Source organism: Sinocyclocheilus rhinocerous, unplaced genomic scaffold (genome assembly GCF_001515625.1).
Source record: "Sinocyclocheilus rhinocerous isolate Xijiao unplaced genomic scaffold, SAMN03320098_v1.1 scaffold1170, whole genome shotgun sequence".
In the NCBI taxonomy this organism is placed as follows: domain Eukaryota; kingdom Metazoa; phylum Chordata; class Actinopteri; order Cypriniformes; family Cyprinidae; genus Sinocyclocheilus; species Sinocyclocheilus rhinocerous.
The window spans coordinates 457,653-476,585 of record NW_015652163.1 but is presented as its reverse complement, the minus strand read 5'-3'; the positions used below and the strand labels follow the sequence as shown (position 1 = coordinate 476,585).

The window sequence follows — 18,933 nt, the reverse complement described above, 5'->3', positions numbered from 1 at the left end:
GGGTTGAAATATTTGGTTTTCACATACAAGATACCAATGCGGTTTAAATAAAAATCAATTGTTTATTGTATCTTCAATTGCAGTAAAGAAAAAAAAAATACATTCAATGCACCTTTTCTGATAAGTACACAATAAAAATAAGACGTGCACCAAACACCCTGGTCACCACCTTTTAAATAAAACATTACAAGTAATAAGTGGTTTTTTTATGTGCTCGGTGTCCAGTCTTGTACATACATACAGTAAGGTCAAGCTTTTTTTGCAATAATTGCAAATCAGTTATTTAAACACTATTAATCAAGCATAACTTTCCCAAGTTCTCCTTTGCGAAATGCTCTGATGAAATCATAGGCTGCTGCACTGTAGTCTGGTAACTGGACAGTGATGTTGCCTAAACAGTTGATGTGTTATTGGTTAAATATGGTCAATGATTTATCAAATATATTTTTAAAAGTTTAAGTTTCTAAAATGAAAACTGAGTGGCTTGAATGAATGAACTCACCAACTCCAGTGATGGCCTTCACACGCTTGGTCTTGCCGAGCTTCACCGCTATCCACTTCAACACATGCTGAATATCATCGCTAGGCTCTTCAAGATTGTACTTTTCAACGTAACTACATTACAAATTGTCACAACCATTATTGATTATTCTACTGTACATTCAGCTTCATAAAACACACAACAAATCATTGCTTAGTGCTTGTAGACTGTCGCAAAACTCGCTAAGAATTCCATCGCAAAACCTACCTAAATCTTTCCCGTCTGTTCAGTGAAAAAAGCAGATAATCTGCAATGACATCCTCACCAACTAAATGGTCCAAAATGGTACCTGTTTGAAAAGAAATACCTTCATCACCTTACAATAAAAACAACATGACAACAACTATACATTAAGATTATTTCCCAGAAATTTGGACTTACCGCATAAAGCAAGTTTCATTCCTGCCTCTATGTTCTCTATTCTAGGTGGCAGGACCCCAGGGGTGTCCAGTAAATAAATTATGGGTCTCTCACAAACCTAGTAAAACAAAATTTCATCTAAAGCTATGTTTAAACAAATCAATCCAACTGAATCCACCAAATGATTATAATTAATACCTGAATTTTTGTCAGGACAGTTTTTGTAATTCCTGGTTCACCTCCTACTTTTGAAGCTTTGCCTGACAGCAAGAAGAATATCTAACCTTTAGGCCTTATGTTTATTTGTTTGTTGAAATCAACTGACTGCAAGAAGCAAAAGGCCTAAAATAAATACCTTTTTTCAAATATGTTCTTCTTACAGCATTAATCAGTGATGATTTTCCCACATTTGGCACACCAATGACCATCAGGCAGTAACTTCTGTCCTACACAGATGAATAAGAAAGTCAGAAAACTTTATAGCAAAATATAAGCTACTGAAATAGTTGAAACTTACCTCTTCTCTATGAAAACGCGACCCACTTTCTATCAACTCTGTCACAAGAGGAACAATCTGGAACATCAGACATTGAAAGACAGAATGTTTAAAATAATAATGTGCTAGGTTTTCCAGTCTTTTATTTAGAAATATCTGATGTAACGTCTGACACTGCTCACCCTTTTTACATTCTCATCTCGTTGTCTTAAACAGTCTGTAAACAAAACATTCCTCACACCTTCTCTGTCAAGCTGCTTCAGAATACTCTGGTGAAATAAAAAAATAAAAAAAACCTGTTAAATCCTGTTTTTATTAGAACATTATTTAAGTACTTTCCGTTTTTGCATTTACTAAGACAGTTTACATTTAAAACAATAATGAAATGCATAAGATTATAAGACCTGCTTTTTTGACGTGTCTGCCAGATCCATCTTGTTCAGTAGAAGTATGTGTGGCCGGACATCAAGACTCTCTTGAAATGAGGGATTTCTTCCAGAAAAGGGTATGTTGGCAAGTTAAAGAAGGTCTTAGAAAAATAATGTGGTTCAATCATTCAAAATGTCCATTCTCTGCAATAAAAAGGATATTCTAGCATCATGGATCTCTATAATGCAATCAACCTTCCTTAGACTGGCTCTCATCTGCTTGAGTCCTAGAATCGTTTGAATGAATGACTCAATGACTCACTCATTAAACGCTTACTACTGGCACTGGCGTTTTAATTTCGCTGAAAAGCATAATTTCCACCATAATTTCTTGCTTGTATATTCAAAAATATTTAAAATAATCTCATAATATTATTTAATGCAGTTGTATTTTTCAGTGTAAATGATTTAATTTGATAACGTATAGATAATCACATTATTATAATTGAATTTATAGCCTAGATGTTAAGGATTACAAAGGGGGTTACATCTGACACTCCCACATACAGATTTAATTGATTTCTTTCATAAATTGGAGAGACTGCTCTAAAATAGGAAACACCAATGTTTCAGGAGTTTATAACATGCTTATTCGATAACTCTTTTATTTCCTATATGGGTTTATGCATATGCTTTATTTTTTTAAGATTAACTGTTTTTTTCCAAGGCACAGTTAGATTTCAGTGTTTCCTGTCATATGCAAAGATTTGATTTCAAAAACAGTATCATAGCTATTAAACTATTTCTTGTTATGATTTTAAATCTATATTTAACCTCAGAAAGATCTTAAAGTAAGTCTGATTTTGTGGTGGCTGTGCTTCAAAGGGGACATCAGATGCCCTTTTTCCACAAGTTATGATTCTTTAGGGCCTTCTTGAAATGGTCTCAGTGGTCGTGTATAACCACCCTTTTTACCTTGTCAAAAACAGCTCTGCATGTTCACAGCAACTAGATTCTGTGAATATCTCTTTACATGCTAATGAGCTCTGCTCACCCCGCCCCTCTTTTCTGTGGAAGTGCAAAGTTGATTCACAAATAATCATAAAATATATAAAGTGTGAGACTTACTTCTTCTGGAGGTGCAGCTGGATCACGAACAATGGGTACTGCATCCTTGAGTTTCAACTTTTTAACAAAACCTGCCTTGAATTTGTCCCTCGTTGAGAAAGCAGTCAGGAGTAAATTGATTTGTGCGGACAGGTGTATTTGGTGGCACATTACCATGAAAATCAAAAACTAATCCACGATGTCCTCAGCGGCTCTGATGTCGGGAGAAATAAGGACTCTTATGTTCTTTCTACATCCAACTACAAAACACCTGCATTGCTTACAAGACATTTTTTTGTTACAAGACCAAAAAAACAACTACATATATGTGTATGTACAACCATACACACATACATATATATATATACAGTATATACATACACATTTATAAATTCAATATATATATTATTTCATTTCCATTTAGTTTGTTGAAGCATTAAAATAACTCAAATTAAATAAAACTAAAACTTAATAAAAGACCTATACAGACATAATAAATTCAGACATAATTTAACTAAAATTAAAATATATAGCAAATACAAATAATACAAATCAAACGACAGTAGTATAATAACACTGCCAAACTTACATGCTAAAAAAGAACAACTTACTTACACATAGTAAGAAATGGTTATAAAAACTGAAACAGAAGTGAAACAAGTAGTAGGAAAGAGGAGAAATAAAAAGTGATACTTATCTGAAAATGAAAATTCAAAATCACACGTTTTGCGAACAACCCTAAACAAAGATATCGTTCATTTGTACTATTTCGACTGCTGATGAGTAGTGACTTTTTCTAATTAGACATAGCCTAATTAAAATAATTAACATAGGCCTACCAATAAAACATGTTTGAAAATGATTAACAGTTGAAAACATTAGAAATTTAGAAATGTAATCAAATGTAATCAGTTACATCACTTTATTAAAGCAATTGAAAAGTTACATAACTTATTACATTTTAAGTAAGGTAATCTGTAACCTATTAAATTTCCAATAACCTTCCCAACAATGGCTACAGCAGTATATAGCCTACCTCACGTGCAGGGACTTGAGAAATATAAACAGAAATTTGGTACAGTGTATTTTCTCCATATTAGCCTATATTATGTTGGAATTCAGAATTAAAGAAAATAATTTCAGATCACTAGAATTTGAACGGGAAAGGCAGATTTCGAGTGCAGTCTAGACTACAATTCAAAGGCCAAAAGCAAAAAAGAAATGTATTTATTTAGTAATTTATCAGACGCTTTTGAAAATGAAAATTCAAAATCACACGTTTTGCGAACAACCCTAAACAAAGATATCGTTCATTTGTACTATTTCGACTGCTGATGAGTAGTGACTTTTTCTAATTAGACATAGCCTAATTAAAATAATTAACATAGGCCTACCAATAAAATAGGCATTAATAATAAATTAATTAATAATAAGTAAAAATAATAAATTAATATATAAAAGGATCATTGTATTTTAGGTCGATCACCTTTAATGGAAATGCTATGTCTTATTTTAGCAGCTCGGTAGCCTATCACACGACACAACAGTTATGAATTGCATTAGAAATCAGGAATTAGACATTTATTATTAAAGTCATGAAAACTACAACTAAGAATATTCTTTCATTATAGCGATGGTGTCACTATTATTTATTATTTGCATACTGAATTGTAATTGGTCTTTATCACAGCTCTGGGTTACACGGCTTAAAAAACGAAAGACAATCTCAATCAGCTTCTTCCTCGCTCCATCTATATTTGTATACAACTAATCAAACCGCCATTTTAACATAAATACCGCTGTTTTGTCTGCATCGCGAAAACTGGTATTTCTTTCAGGAAATACAAAACTAGTTTTTGGCTGAGAGTCACTCCCTTAACTTCACTATAAACTCCACCCTGGTTTAAATACGACAGGTGTGTGCACAGGTGTGTGTTTGAGGTTGACTAGTTAACTGGTGGCCACCCTGCCGAGCGGACAGTAACCAGAACAGACAGCACATTTTTTTACTAAATCACCTTTACTTTTATATACAGTTTGTTGTAGATGTTTCCAAAATGAATGCGACTGAATTTCAGCTGCCTCTGACGGAGTATGATTTCGAGCGTCACTTTGATGAGAGGTTTGCTATTGAATGGATGCAGGGCAACTGGTAAGAACTGTAATTGATTGAATTGGAAATTCATCTGTATCAATACACCTGCCACTAGTGCTTGGAAGTCCAGCATAAAAATATTTTTTTCTGGTGTTATGTTTTGTCTCTTTCAGGAAAAAGTCGTTTTTGTTTGGTGCTGTGTATGTAGTGCTCGTGTTTGGTGGGCAGCACTTCATGAAGGAAAGACAAAAGTTTGATCTACGTAGGGTGTTACTGCTGTGGTCCCTCAGTTTGGCCATCTTTAGGTAAGTAAAATACCTCAGGCTCACCCCCCCATTCCATAGACTTCTTTGTGTTTCTATATAATTAAATAAATATTATGACCTAACCCTGACCGAAAACTGCATTTTATAGTTGCAACCTAAAGATGCTCACAAAAGGAGTTTTTGTCAGATTTAGCCCACTTCTGGATACAAATTTGTCCTTTAAATTCTTAAATCTCAAGATGCTCCTTTGCATCTTGTGGTGTCATGGAGGTTTCACACCACCTTGTAGTTTTACTTTGCTGTTGGATATTAGGTTACATAACATATGGTTGTACCAATAGGAAACTATCTATTGTTAACTGCAAAAATGCTGTTTGAAACATGAGCATGCCAAAATGCATGCCAATGACACGTTTGTGAGATTTACCACTTCATGTGGTTTTTAAATCTTCAGTGGTTATTGTTTCAAGTTGGGTTTGGTTTCATTTGGGTGGGGGAAGGTGTCTTAGTCCCATCTCAAAAGAGAACAGAGATGACGGCAAGCACAAAGTAACTGTTTGCATGCTTGTGAAAAGAACAATAGAATACTGTGATTGGATGGGAGCAGTGACCTCTGGTCACATGTTCTTTAGATCTCCCACAGCAACTGGACTTTCGCCACTTAGTGAATGTTTTGATATTGATTTGTTTAACACAGAAACTGCCTGGCTGCTACCATAGCAAAGTTTCTATTTGACATGCCCAACATACAAGTCTTTTTTTTCTTTCTCCCCCTCCCCAGAGTTCACTAGAGGTCTGAATTGTTTATCATGAATACCATGGTTTTACAGCCATGACGGACCATATTCACATACAAATCTTGCTTTTTCTCTTTCAGTATCATTGGAGCGGTGAGAACTGGATGCTTCATGTTGTACATGCTCAGAACCAGTGGTTTTAAACAGTCTGTTTGTGATCAGAGCTTCTACTATGGGCCGATAAGCAAGTTTTGGGCTTGTGCTTTTGTGCTGAGCAAGGCCCCAGAGCTAGGTGAGCCTTTTCTTATTCATTTATTTTGGGATAAATGACCATTCTGTCATTTACTCACTCTCATGTTGAACCAAACCTGCATGACATTCTTTTGTGGAACGGAAAAGAAGATACTTTGAATGTTATAATGAAAGTCAGTGGGGTTCAAAACAACATTGGACCTCACTGACTTCTAATGTAAGGACCAAAAAAAAAATCGACCCAATTTTTGGTGCTAAATCGACACAATTTTCATTTTTAGGTTAATTATCTCTTTAATTGTTTGTAATTTTGCCAAATATTTTTGCACTCATATTTTAACCCTTTTTTACACACATCCTCACTTTTTCAGGGGACACCATGTTCATCGTCTTGCGCAAGCAGCGGCTGATCTTCCTGCACTGGTATCATCACATTACTGTGCTGGTGTACTCCTGGTATTCCTACAAAGACCAGGTCGCTGGTGGTGGCTGGTTCATGACCATGAATTACACCGTGCACGCGCTCATGTACAGCTACTACGCGGCTCGAGCTGCTGGACTCTGTGTGCCGAAACCCTGTGCCATCATCATCACTTCCTCCCAGATTGCTCAGATGGCCATGGGACTGGCAGTAAGTGCGCTAGTGTACCAATGGATGCAGGATGGGGATTGCCCTTCTTACACAGATAACATAGTGTGGGCTTCACTCATGTATCTCAGCTATCTGCTCCTCTTCTCTTCTTTCTTTTATCAGTCTTACGTGAAGGGTTTAAAACCCACAAGCATCAAAACTGAGTGATATGCAGCCCTGAGGTTTGAATATGAGATTTTATTTCTGATGGTTTACCTTGGTAAAATACATATTTATTTCATCTTTTAAAGCAAGGTGAACAATGAAGATGTGTGTGTATATATTTTCAAACAACAGCCAGACTGTAAGCGCTATATGAAAAGAACAATAGATTAGGGCAGTTATTTGTATATTATTTTCTAGATGGTATTAGCTGAGCAAAGTGCATCAAATACAACTCTTTATTTTGCTGTTGAGAATTTAAATTATTTTGAAGAACCCCCCCCCCATCCATTCTGTACATGCTCTTCTTGGGTGTGTTTTTATTGCTGCATACTAGTTCAGTGTTTCCACCTCATGATGTCACAGAAACTTGAATTATCCGTGCTGGCTGGTTGGACAGGTTCTCAGACATTTAAATTGGCCATTTTTGGCTGGAATTCTTTAGAAGGACGACACCCATGTTCTCGCTCTCATTCTGTTTCTATCATGAGTTCACTGCAGCTCTCATTCACTGAAGTTACATTATATAAAACCAGCTGAGGAACGATCTATATTCTCTCATTCACCTTTGAATAACACATGGGTAGAGTCAGATTGAAATGGTTAATTCCTGGTTTTGTGGCTGTACTGGATTGGTGCTTGATAGAACACAACCTTTTCCTGTCCCTATATTGGTGCTACTTGAGTTGTTACTGGAGTCATTAGTAAAATGCACAGTTGTATTTATATATTTATCTTGTATATCACACAGTCACATTTGGGACATAATTAATTTTTATGGTTGTGGGGATATTTATTTTTCCACTGAAATTACTATGATAAGGTTTCCATCTTGATCTTTTAAAAAAATGTTGTATTAGCCTATGTGATAGTAGAGAACAATCCTTTGAGAATATTCAGTGGAATTATGCGCTCTAAATTGGTATCATCTGAAATGTTGCTGCTACCATCCAAGATTTTTGTTGTTGTTGTCTGTCCTCTGGTCTCTCCTGTCTGTTCCTGTGAAAGACTGTGAAAGATTTTGTCTACCTTTTGTGTATTTCAGTTTAAAGGATATTTTGATTAAGAGATTTTATGACTTTGTCTTAAAGTATGTTGGAGATGGAAGCCAAATAATTACTTTGTTGTATTAACCGCAAAGTTGAATGTAGTGGTTCTAGCCTACATTACAAGGCATAGTATACAACTTCTGTATTTTAAAAAAGAAGAATGTAGTGTAATGTAATAAAGGAGCCGAATGTAAATATTTATCTCTTGTACAAGTTCTTAGCTGATATGAAGAAATTATGATTGTGTATTTATTTTTGTTATTAAATAAAAGTGTGTGTGTGTCATTCTGTTCTATTTTTTTTTTCAGCTGACCGGTTTCCTGAGCTAAGCTGACATTTTATGCATTAACACATACATACTTTTGTTGTTAACAGGAAGTTCACACATTTCCAGCTCTGTGATAGATGTAAACTTAGATGCAGGTCGGTATCATATTCATTTCAGTTGGGCCAGTAGAAGAAGGAGCTGCTCTAGTTGAATATGACTCTGGAAGCCTCTTCAGAAATGATTTCTTTATCACATTCTTTAGTCTCTGATGTTTTAATATGAAATAACATGTGACAAAAACACTCTCTGGAACTGGAAGTATTCTGGGCCCATTTTTCCACTAGCAGACAAAAATGTGGTTAGGCACTAAACAGCCGTACATTGACCCCAGTGTTCTTCATGACTAGCCAGTCAGTAACTTGCCATTAGGCGACACTTCTCATCGCCCCGCTGGAATCATAGGTTAATTGACTTGCTCGAGGGTACAGCAGCGGAGACGCTGTGAAATTGAAATTTTATTAACTCTTTAGTGCCTGGTTGTTCCCTAACACCACACACATGTATGGCCAGACATGTTTTGTTTCTTTTGCCACCTACAGACTCACCCAGTGATGAGAGAACGGAGTGCTGTAGTGATGACATATTTTTGTAGACCAACCAGGACGTTAGCATTACCCTGGTTCACTTGACAGAAACCCCAGGATTTAATTGATTTTGGATTATTGCTGAAAATAAGCTCTGTGACAAACCAAAGTTTATGATTCTTGCATGTTTTGTTCATCATGACAATATACACAAATTAAAACATCTTTTGAAGACTTAATACAATCAGAACCCTTACGAAAATTGACCATGGTTTTACTAAAAAAAACAAAAAAAAACAAAAACAAAACGGTTAATTTTCATAAGGGAAGTAAATATCTAAACATAACTATAAATGACTTCACCGTCACCACCATTATAAAAGCTTCTAATACCCAAGTATCACTGATGTAGCTATTTTATGTCATAGAATAAAATATCTTGAGCGCTTGTTTTTAACCACAGACCTTATTTCAGGCATTTAACCAAAAACCTTTAAAAAGCCCATTGACTTGGACGATGAAACCAGAAGTGCTAAAATGGCATCTCATTTCCAAATCCTCATCTCAAAAACACGAAATCCCTGCAGTACTCTATGGACTCAATGTACATGTTCACTTGAGTTATTTAGGCTATTTAGTTACATCAGAGTTAAACATTTTATTTTTCCGAGAGACATCCACCTTCTACAGGTAAAAAGTCAGCAATTATTTTATTCCCTAAAAATCAACTGCTATAAAATGCAGTGAAAATGTCATCTGTAATGTTTGAATGCATCTGATTTTAGAACTCAGTATCAGTGAAAAATCATGCCACAGTATTATAATGCTATTAAAGCTCAATGCTGCCACCTACTGTTCTACCCATAGAACAGCTAGACAAGGGAGTTTATATAAGAACAAAAAGGTAAAGTTTCAAACATGGAAATATATTAGCGTATGCACTTCTATTAAAATAAAGGTTCCAAAAGAGTGTTTTAGCAGCAATGCCACAGAAAAACCACTCTGGGCTCCACAGAGAACCTTTTGTTGAAAAGTTCTTAAAAGAACCGTTTTCCCCCGATTTTTTTCCCCAATGTTTTTATTTTTTATTTTTACGATTTTTCCACTATAAAGAACCTTTTGTACAATGGAAGGATTCCATGAATGTTAAAGGTTCTAGATGCCAATTAAGAACCTTTAAACAGAGTAGTGTGTACAAAAGTAAAGTTGCCATGTAATTGTATACAAAACAAGTAAACGAAAACTCTAAGATTTGCACATTTATCTTAAAATAACAAAGGTTGATTGGATTTAGACTGCAGCAGAATGCAGTATCAGCTAAGAGGGTGTGTTTGATTAATAGGGGGATGTAATGCTACTTTTTGTTTTCTGATAAAGAAAAAAAAAAACCACGACAACTGCAAAGAACTTCAGAGATGATATACATTCAATGCAATCTTGCCAAAACCTTTGTGATCTTGCATATTTTACATTCAGTAACCATAATTAAATGATCTAAGAATACAAAAAAGATAAGATGAACCTGGACTTCACTTAAATTCTGGTAGCTAACCAGATGCCATTATGTATTGATGGATATATTTATCTTGACAGATATGGACATTATGTATTGATTCATTCTGGTAAACCATCTAAATGAACTAGTCATCTGTTATATTTCATGTTGGACTGAAAGGTCCCTTTGTGATTGTATGGGTTCAGTTTGCTTTAGTCTGGTTTAATTCATCAGCACATCTAAACAGCTCATCTGCATTGACAAGCTTGCCACCTTGACTTTGAAATGACTGTCATCCCCTCCGGATCCTCTGGAGCAGAGAGAGGGAGTGACAATACTCACATGTGCAAACTGTCCTATTAATCATTCCACAGATCGCTCTCCTTGCTTTCCTTGGCCTCCAAACATGTTACTTTTATGTTCCTTCTGAAAAGAGATCAGATGACACAAAGAGATATCCATTCACAGCCTTTCGCTTGAACTTATGTTAAGCACGTGGTTAATGTCTGTGTTAGTTAATATTTTCTTGAGTCTATTGTTTTATTGATTACAATGCTTGAATGGCGAGAGCAATTACAGGAAAAGACACCATCCATTTACACACTTTTCCATGTCTGATTAATGTGTCAAAACAATATTTCTGTGCATACAGTCAGTCTGTTTATTTTTAGTTGATTGGATTTAGACTGCAGCAGAATGCAGTATCAGCTAAGAGGGTGTGTTTGATTAATAGGGGGATGTAATGCTACTTTTTGTTTTCTGATAAAGAAAAAAAAAAACCACGACAACTGCAAAGAACTTCAGAGATGATATACATTCAATGCAATCTTGCCAAAACCTTTGTGATCTTGCATATTTTACATTCAGTAACCATAATTAAATGATCTAAGAATACAAAAAAGATAAGATGAACCTGGACTTCACTTAAATTCTGGTAGCTAACCAGATGCCATTATGTATTGATGGATATATTTATCTTGACAGATATGGACATTATGTATTGATTCATTCTGGTAAACCATCTAAATGAACTAGTCATCTGTTATATTTCATGTTGGACTGAAAGGTCCCTTTGTGATTGTATGGGTTCAGTTTGCTTTAGTCTGGTTTAATTCATCAGCACATCTAAACAGCTCATCTGCATTGACAAGCTTGCCACCTTGACTTTGAAATGACTGTCATCCCCTCCGGATCCTCTGGAGCAGAGAGAGGGAGTGACAATACTCACATGTGCAAACTGTCCTATTAATCATTCCACAGATCGCTCTCCTTGCTTTCCTTGGCCTCCAAACATGTTACTTTTATGTTCCTTCTGAAAAGAGATCAGATGACACAAAGAGATATCCATTCACAGCCTTTCGCTTGAACTTATGTTAAGCACGTGGTTAATGTCTGTGTTAGTTAATATTTTCTTGAGTCTATTGTTTTATTGATTACAATGCTTGAATGGCGAGAGCAATTACAGGAAAAGACACCATCCATTTACACACTTTTCCAATAAGTGTAATTCTACACAATATGTCTGATTAATGTGTCAAAACAATATTTCTGTATTAGCATACAGTCTGTTTATTTTTAGCCTTAGTATATGAAAATATAAAATAAAAGATATAGTTTTGAAACAAACTAATTAACATTTCATTTTCAAATTATTTTTAACTTTTGACATTTTTGATTTTTTTCAATCACTTTTATAAAAAAATATCTTAAAGTTGAAGTCTTTATTACTTTTTTATGTAAGAATAATATAAATATATTATTCATATTATGTTTAAAATGGTAAATGCAATGCGTAACCAAACAAACAATAAAATAAATACACTGTAAAATATGATATGATGATGTGATATGAAACGTGATATGATGGCAACTTATGTTAAATTTAAACATAAAGTTACATGAAATTCAACTTGACATTTAAGTTGGTTTAATGTATTTTAAGTTGAAATTACTTGTACAACCAAGCTACTTACCAATAGTTATACCAATACCAATACTTAACAATTTAAGGCAGCAACTGAACTTTTAAGTTTTTAAGTTGAAATAGGTAGATTTTTTTTACAGTAAGATATATAAATAGCATGTTAGTAACTAATAAAGCTCACTAAATTTTTCTCTCAAGTTTTTTGATTTTGAAAAGATATTTGAAAAGAAAGCTTTTAAATGTTCTATGGTGCTTAGAAAGACAAAAAAAAACTTTTTTGACAAAGATGTGTTCGAATGCTTAATGTCTTGTGCTGGCCTTCAAAGAGTGTCCCTCATGTCATTCCCATTTCATACATAATAAGCACTTCTAAATGGGGGGGGGGTCATGAAAAGGGGGTCATGGGATAGGGACAAGAGGGCACAGGTATAAAACAGAGCTGAAGGGGTCAGAAATCATATCCCTGAGGAGCATCAAACACAACAGACCTTCACTGGCAGCCTGAGAATCCTATAAGCCCTTTGGCCTCCAGGATGTGGAAAGACAACAGTATTGGTAAGCATAACTGTATGGTGATCATTTTGATGGATTTAATATGCAAGATCTCATAAGAAAAAGCTTGTTTTTCCAAGCTTCTCCATCTCAAACCAAACATCAGGCACTGTTGGAGTTTTTCTGCTGCATATATTATTATTTTGAATTGATGTTGTGTTTCTAATATATATTAAGTTTGTGCAGTTTAGTTTTCACTAACTGAAGGATGAGAAATATGATGACACTATGTTTAGCTTCACACTCACTTTTATCTTCTTTTTCAGACGCATCTGTTAAAACATCTGGAAGCGGTACTGTAGCAAGAAGTGCAAGTCGCAGGAAGAGAACAAGTTTCTCAAAGGAACATGTTGAGCTTCTTCGAGCCACATTTGAGACAGACCCTTACCCAGGAATCAGCCTCAGAGAGAGTCTCTCCCAAACTACAGGCCTGCCAGAGTCTCGCATACAGGTGGGTTACGTTATGTATAAAAACACACTCAATTTACTAGAATTTAAAGGGATATAAAGTATTTTTGAAGAATTGTGTATTGAAGAATGTTTAAGTTATTTTTTACCAATTATAATGAAAGTCAGTGGGGTCTAAAACAAATTTGGATGCGGCTAGCTTTTATTATACGAAGGAGAAAAAAAAAGAGAGACATTTTTAAAAAAAAATTCTCTTTTGTGTTCCACAGAGGAAAAAAAATCATACAGGTTTGACAGTAGTTTTTTTTAAACTATGTACATAAGGAAACAACCCCTTTTTCTCCTTGTTTGTATCTCTTATGCATTTACAAAATCAGCAGATACACATAAAACAGGTGAAGTGATATGCTAATAAGGCCTTATGTGAAAACATACTGTTTGCTGTCACTGATACCACTGTCAATATCTGAGATGACGTAAGCGTTTTTGTGTTTATCTGTTGTTTAGTTTAGAAACCGTACAGCCTGTAAACAATAGACATACCAGGCATAGATAACAATCCTGACTATGCCACCATAGCTGGATGTCATCTCACAATGATTAACCTAAATCTTTAGACAGGGAAGCTCTTATCTGTATGCAGTAGATGGTTGAGTCTAATCTATCAACTGTATTCTTATGAGTCTGACCCTCTTTATCTTGATGTCTCCGCTCGCAATAGGTATGGTTCCAGAATAGGAGAGCTCGTACGTTGAAATGCAAGGGAGGAAAGAAGCCGCTATGGCAGTCCGAATCACCGTTTAGTGCAGTGCAGAATTCACCAGTTCAGCTACACTCTTCTAACAGCAACAACAGTGAGTCTGGTGCAGGTACTGGGCCTTTATGCACTCCACCACCAGCGTACCCCAATCATATTAAGGAAGAAATGGAAAGGGATGGACTTTATGGATGTGACACTCCATCTTCCATGTCGATCGGTGATGATTCCGGCTACTGCACCCCTTCATACGGACACCAGCATCAGGCCAGAGCCATGAACGCTCACTGCAGCCCTCCTCTGCTAAGCCCAGAGCATCAGATGCCTCCAAACTGGGCTGCGAGGTATGACAGGAGGTCACTTATGAGCTCCATGTGGAGTCCATATCATCTTGATGCCAATGGCTGCAATCCCAACTCACTCCAAGGCTTTTTTTACTCTCCATCTGAAAAACACAACAGTCTTCAGCCGCTGACCCCTGTTACCCCAGACTCGGGCTGCTGGGAGGGTGGTTTGGAGGGCACTCCTCCAGCTTCCAGCTCTTTCTGTGTAGATAACCCAGAAGTTCAGAGGATGGAGAGCCAACAGGAAAGCAGGATTCACCACGGGCCTCTGCCTGAGCTGCCGGCCTTGTCCCTACAGGAGATCCTGGGAGAGCTGCAAGGAGACTGGTGGCAGGGTGAAGGACTAAACAGCCACTCGTCTGAGGACAACCATGTGTACGGCTGAATTTTGCTGTGTACAATCTATTTATGGCTATTTATTCAATGTATTTATTGACTAAGGACATGGATGAACAATTATGTATTATTTATCTGAAAGTAACAACATAAGAGATTTCAGATGTTTTCAGACTAAATTAAGTGGGCTTTGATCTTGCTATTTATTTAATGATCATTGTAAAAGTATGATTATGCAGCTGTGTGTATATTGTTTACAGACATCTTTATTGACTTCATTTAATTGCTGCACTTGCATTTAAATAAAGATGTTTTTCCTTATATGTTCTTTCAAATGTCAGATTTGTATGCAATTGTTCTGCATATGTTGCTATTGTTATTTCTGTTTTTTTTTTTGTTTTTTTTTACTTTAAATGACCTCAGTGCATTCAATGAAAACATTGATAATCATCAAACTACGTAGATTCTGAGTAATGTTGCACAACTCAAAGTTTCTGTCATCCATGAGGTGAAATATTTATGCTTGATACTATCGCTTTTCTGTTCTGAATCAAATGTATACACTACCATTCAAGAGATTGAGTTTGGTAAGATGTCTTAATTTATTTATTTGATTAAAAATACACTAAAAATAGTAATGTTGTGAAATATTATTACACATATTATTATTATTTTTATTGTTTATATTTTAATATGCAATTTATTCCTGTGATGGCAAAGCTGAGAATTTTCAGCAGTTATTATTCCATTCTTCAGTGTCACACGATCCTTCAGAAATCATTTTAATATGCTGATATGCTGCTCAAGAAACAATTGTTCTACTTGATATTTTTCTGGAAACTGTTAAATTTTTTTCTCAAGATTTTTTTATTAATACGTTTAGCATTTTTTAAAATTAGAAATCGTTTATAACATCATAAATGTCTTTACTGTTACTTTTAATCAATTTAATGTTTTCCTGCAAAATACAAGTATTAATTTCAGACTAACGCAGAATGATACTCAGACTCAACTATCAAAGTGGGTGTGTTTGATTAATGAGGGGTGAAATGGACCTGTCATCCATAAAAAATGTGAGATTTTAGTCTCTTCAGGCAGACTCTTCACAGCTGTTGATAATCAATACTATCACTTTTCTGACGTAAATCAGAAAGTGTGTTCAAGCAACATACAAACTCAAAACAAGAGTTCAAAACAAGAGTTTTCTCCACTTTTATTTGGTTTTAGATTTGAGACAATAAAAAAATCTTGTTTAAATTTTTTTTCTAAACAATAATTCTGTATTACTTTTAAAATACTTTTTATTTATCACTTTAAATGTATGTTCAAAATATTCACCAAAAGCATGGTCAACAAACCAGAAACTTCACGTCCCCACTCCTTACACAATAAATATGGTTGTAATTTACACAATTTAGATGTAAGAATGGACTGGTAGGGAGTAGTATATGCACTATTGCACATTCTCTGTTTTTAAAATGTGTGTGTGTACTTATTAAACCCGTAATAATTTACAGAAAAAAGGTGTCTTAGAACTGAATAAAAGATGTACTGATCTGTTTTTCTTCCATTGTGTGTTCTGTGATCCCAGTTTTGTTGCTATTTTGTGTCACAGTGCTTTGGTTTCCTACAGCAGGATGTGTGATTTTGGGGATGCTTGTCTTTTTTTCAACATATCCATTCAAACAACACTTCAAAGCAATAAACAAGAAGGAGGAAATGGTTCTTGTGGGTCTTATTTTCCTCTTGGACAGACTACATTTGAAGTGTCTCATACTGCTTCCAAGTACAGTTACTCTGTGTATTACAGCAAGGAAAGGCGTGTGTGTTATGGAAAGAGATAAACAGTGATAAATAGAGAGCAGGAGGAGCAGTAGCAAATAATCTTATGTCTTTTCCTATTTATACATCCTAATTTATAGCACAGCAGCTGATGTTGCAGGATTAACCTGAACCTGAATTGCATGCATAAAGAAATTATGTATTTATAGGAGATATTACAACATATATTATTATTATTATTACTATTAGGCCTATTATTATTATTATTATTGTTGTTGTTTCTGTTTAATTTATTGTTTAAACAGTAGATTAAAAATAAAATAGGAAAAAAATAAAAAAGTAGATCTAAGTGATTCAAACAAAACACTAGATATTTATAAAATACTGCTTGTCTTCAGTACTCAATATTTGCTTGTCTAATAAAATGATTGATATAAGCGATTCCCCAGTGAATAATCGTGAAAGAGATTCGGTTCTGTTTTGAAGTGAGTGATCATTACTCTCATAAGATGAATGCAGGGAGCACCGGGTGTGTGCTTCCCCGATGCTTTCTCACACTCACACGCCAAGTCTTAAATTCATGTGTGTGTGTGTGTGTGTGTGTGTGTACTGGTTTATATAACCTGGTGGGGACTTAAACCTGACTACACACAGACTCATGGGGACTCGTGTCACGGTGGGGACCTAAATTGTGGTCCCCACGGGTACAAAAGCTTATAAATCATACAGAATGAAGTTTTTTGAAAATCTAAAAATGCAGAAAGTTTCCTGTGAGGGGTAGGTGTAGGGGTAGGGTTGGTGTAGGGCAATAGAAAATACGGTCTGTACAGTAGAAGCTGGTCAGACGTGTGTGTGTGTGTGTGTGTGTGTGTGTGTGTGTGTGTGTGTGTGTGTGTGGTGTGTTAAGAGTTTTTTCAAACTGTAAGTACTAGGCTGAGGCATTGTGTGACATAAACAAAGAGGTAAGCCTTTTTAGATTGCATATTATAACTGCTTATTTATTTATATTTCCTAACACGGAATAAAATATTTTGCCAAAATCGCCAATAGACTACTTTGCGTTGTGCTTTTGAATTGTAAATACGTAAACGGACGTGAATTGTCGAGCATTGCGTTTCACGCAGAGATACGGCGCGCTCGGCGCACTCTCCTCCCTCGTAAATAATTTAACCTGCGGCTTAGTTTAACTTGTTGTAGTAAAGATTTTATATATTAGTATATTTGTAATAAGTAGGTAATTGTGACTAAATTATATGTTTTGAAAAGTCGTGAGGTGATAAAGTTTGTTGGTTAGCCGTGACATCTAACGTTAGCTGTTGGCATTGTTCTTGCTTTTATCGAAGAAAAATAATTTATATTATCATAGTACTGACGGTGTTCCCTGCATTAACTTTCTAAAATCTCCCAAACGAGAATATTAAATGTTGTGGAAGACTTAGAGTTGCCTTGGCAGCTGGTTTTACAAAGTGAGCTGACAACTTTGCTAATCAACTAGCCACTTAGCTAACTAGTAAGAGAGGAAGAAGTGTGGGCAGAGCTTGTGAGCCATCTTGTGTGTGTATTCGCTTACGATTTTTCATTACTGGATGGATATATTTCATTGTAAGTTGTCTGTGGGGCACTAAAATATTTCGAAGCCATACCTGATGTGATAATAAAAAGAAAACAATCGAACACACGGAATTTCTGCCCTAGAATAACAGAACTGAATAATCTTCGGTGGTTTGCAGCTGTTGGTACCGCTTGGCAGGTAATGCAAATAGGAATTATTATGATTACATAACACTAAACCGGGATGTTTAACCAGCAGTTTTTATTGGTAATTTTAGAAAGTCCTGCTGTTTTTTTTTATGCGAGACATAAGTTACAAATAACTGAAGCAGAATCTCGATAAACCCATATAGTTTTCTGTATGCTGCAGGTTAGTGATAGGGCATTTCATATAATTAATAAGGAATTATTAATTATTATGTAGCACTTTTTTAATCATCAAAATTTTAGGTTGTGAATGTATAAGTACAGTAGTTGTACACGAAGTAAAGCAGGCATTCCCAAACCTTTTTGGCAGCAGAACCGCTTTGACCTGAGTGTTTGCTGGTACTCCCTGAGATTTATATTTTAATAATTTTATTTTAATAAATGAACAACATATTTGTGGTTCTCTGGTGTCAGTTAATGGTCACATGACATGCCAGTAAACATAAAATATAAACTTTTTTTTACACATTTTATTGTAAATTATTTATATTCATTTTACATTTATACACATTATTTTACATTAATTCTTTACATTAATTTATACATTTTTATCGACTTATGAACTACCTGCAGTTCCCTCATGAACCCCCAGTTTGGGGTATACATAAAAGTATGTAAACTTCTGCTTGTATGAAAAGTTAATTTTATCTTAAAAAAAATA

General features: G+C 35.2%; 4 protein-coding genes across 5 annotated transcripts in view; 3 read left to right on the top strand and 1 right to left on the bottom strand.

The window, feature by feature from the left end:
• Positions 1 to 268: 268 nt before the first annotated feature.
• Positions 269 to 2,048, bottom strand: LOC107713885 (mitochondrial ribosome-associated GTPase 1). Its single transcript, XM_016519531.1, has 10 exons — positions 1,988 to 2,048; positions 1,802 to 1,906; positions 1,580 to 1,666; positions 1,419 to 1,475; positions 1,257 to 1,347; positions 1,100 to 1,161; positions 923 to 1,019; positions 749 to 830; positions 503 to 615; positions 269 to 391 (listed from the first exon to the last, which is right to left on the bottom strand). Exons 1-10 carry the CDS (start codon positions 2,039 to 2,041, stop codon positions 294 to 296), a joined length of 846 nt encoding a protein of 281 aa, XP_016375017.1. The 5' UTR covers positions 2,042 to 2,048; the 3' UTR covers positions 269 to 293.
• Positions 2,049 to 4,786: 2,738 nt separating this feature from the next.
• LOC107713892 (elongation of very long chain fatty acids protein 6-like) lies at positions 4,787 to 8,356 on the top strand. The gene is made up of 4 exons (XM_016519540.1): positions 4,787 to 5,024; positions 5,141 to 5,272; positions 6,111 to 6,262; positions 6,594 to 8,356. Exons 1-4 carry the CDS (start codon positions 4,930 to 4,932, stop codon positions 7,019 to 7,021), a joined length of 807 nt encoding a protein of 268 aa, XP_016375026.1. The 5' UTR covers positions 4,787 to 4,929; the 3' UTR covers positions 7,022 to 8,356.
• Positions 8,357 to 12,868: 4,512 nt separating this feature from the next.
• Positions 12,869 to 14,781, top strand: LOC107713888 (homeobox protein OTX1 B-like). The gene is made up of 3 exons (XM_016519535.1): positions 12,869 to 12,890; positions 13,154 to 13,338; positions 14,017 to 14,781. The coding sequence occupies exons 1-3, from the start codon at positions 12,869 to 12,871 to the stop codon at positions 14,779 to 14,781; spliced, it is 972 nt and encodes a 323-aa protein (XP_016375021.1).
• A 2,630-nt stretch (positions 14,782 to 17,411) lies between these two features.
• The window catches only part of LOC107713891 (tetraspanin-14-like), a 9,776-nt gene continuing 8,254 nt past the window's right edge, over positions 17,412 to 18,933 (top strand). The window contains exon 1 of one of the 2 annotated variants that reach the window (XM_016519538.1): positions 17,412 to 17,476. The gene's annotated coding sequence lies outside the window, so the exon portion shown is untranslated. Of the gene's footprint in view, positions 17,477 to 17,807; positions 18,265 to 18,933 lie in introns of those variants that run through there. The other variant, XM_016519537.1, reaches the window with a different exon arrangement.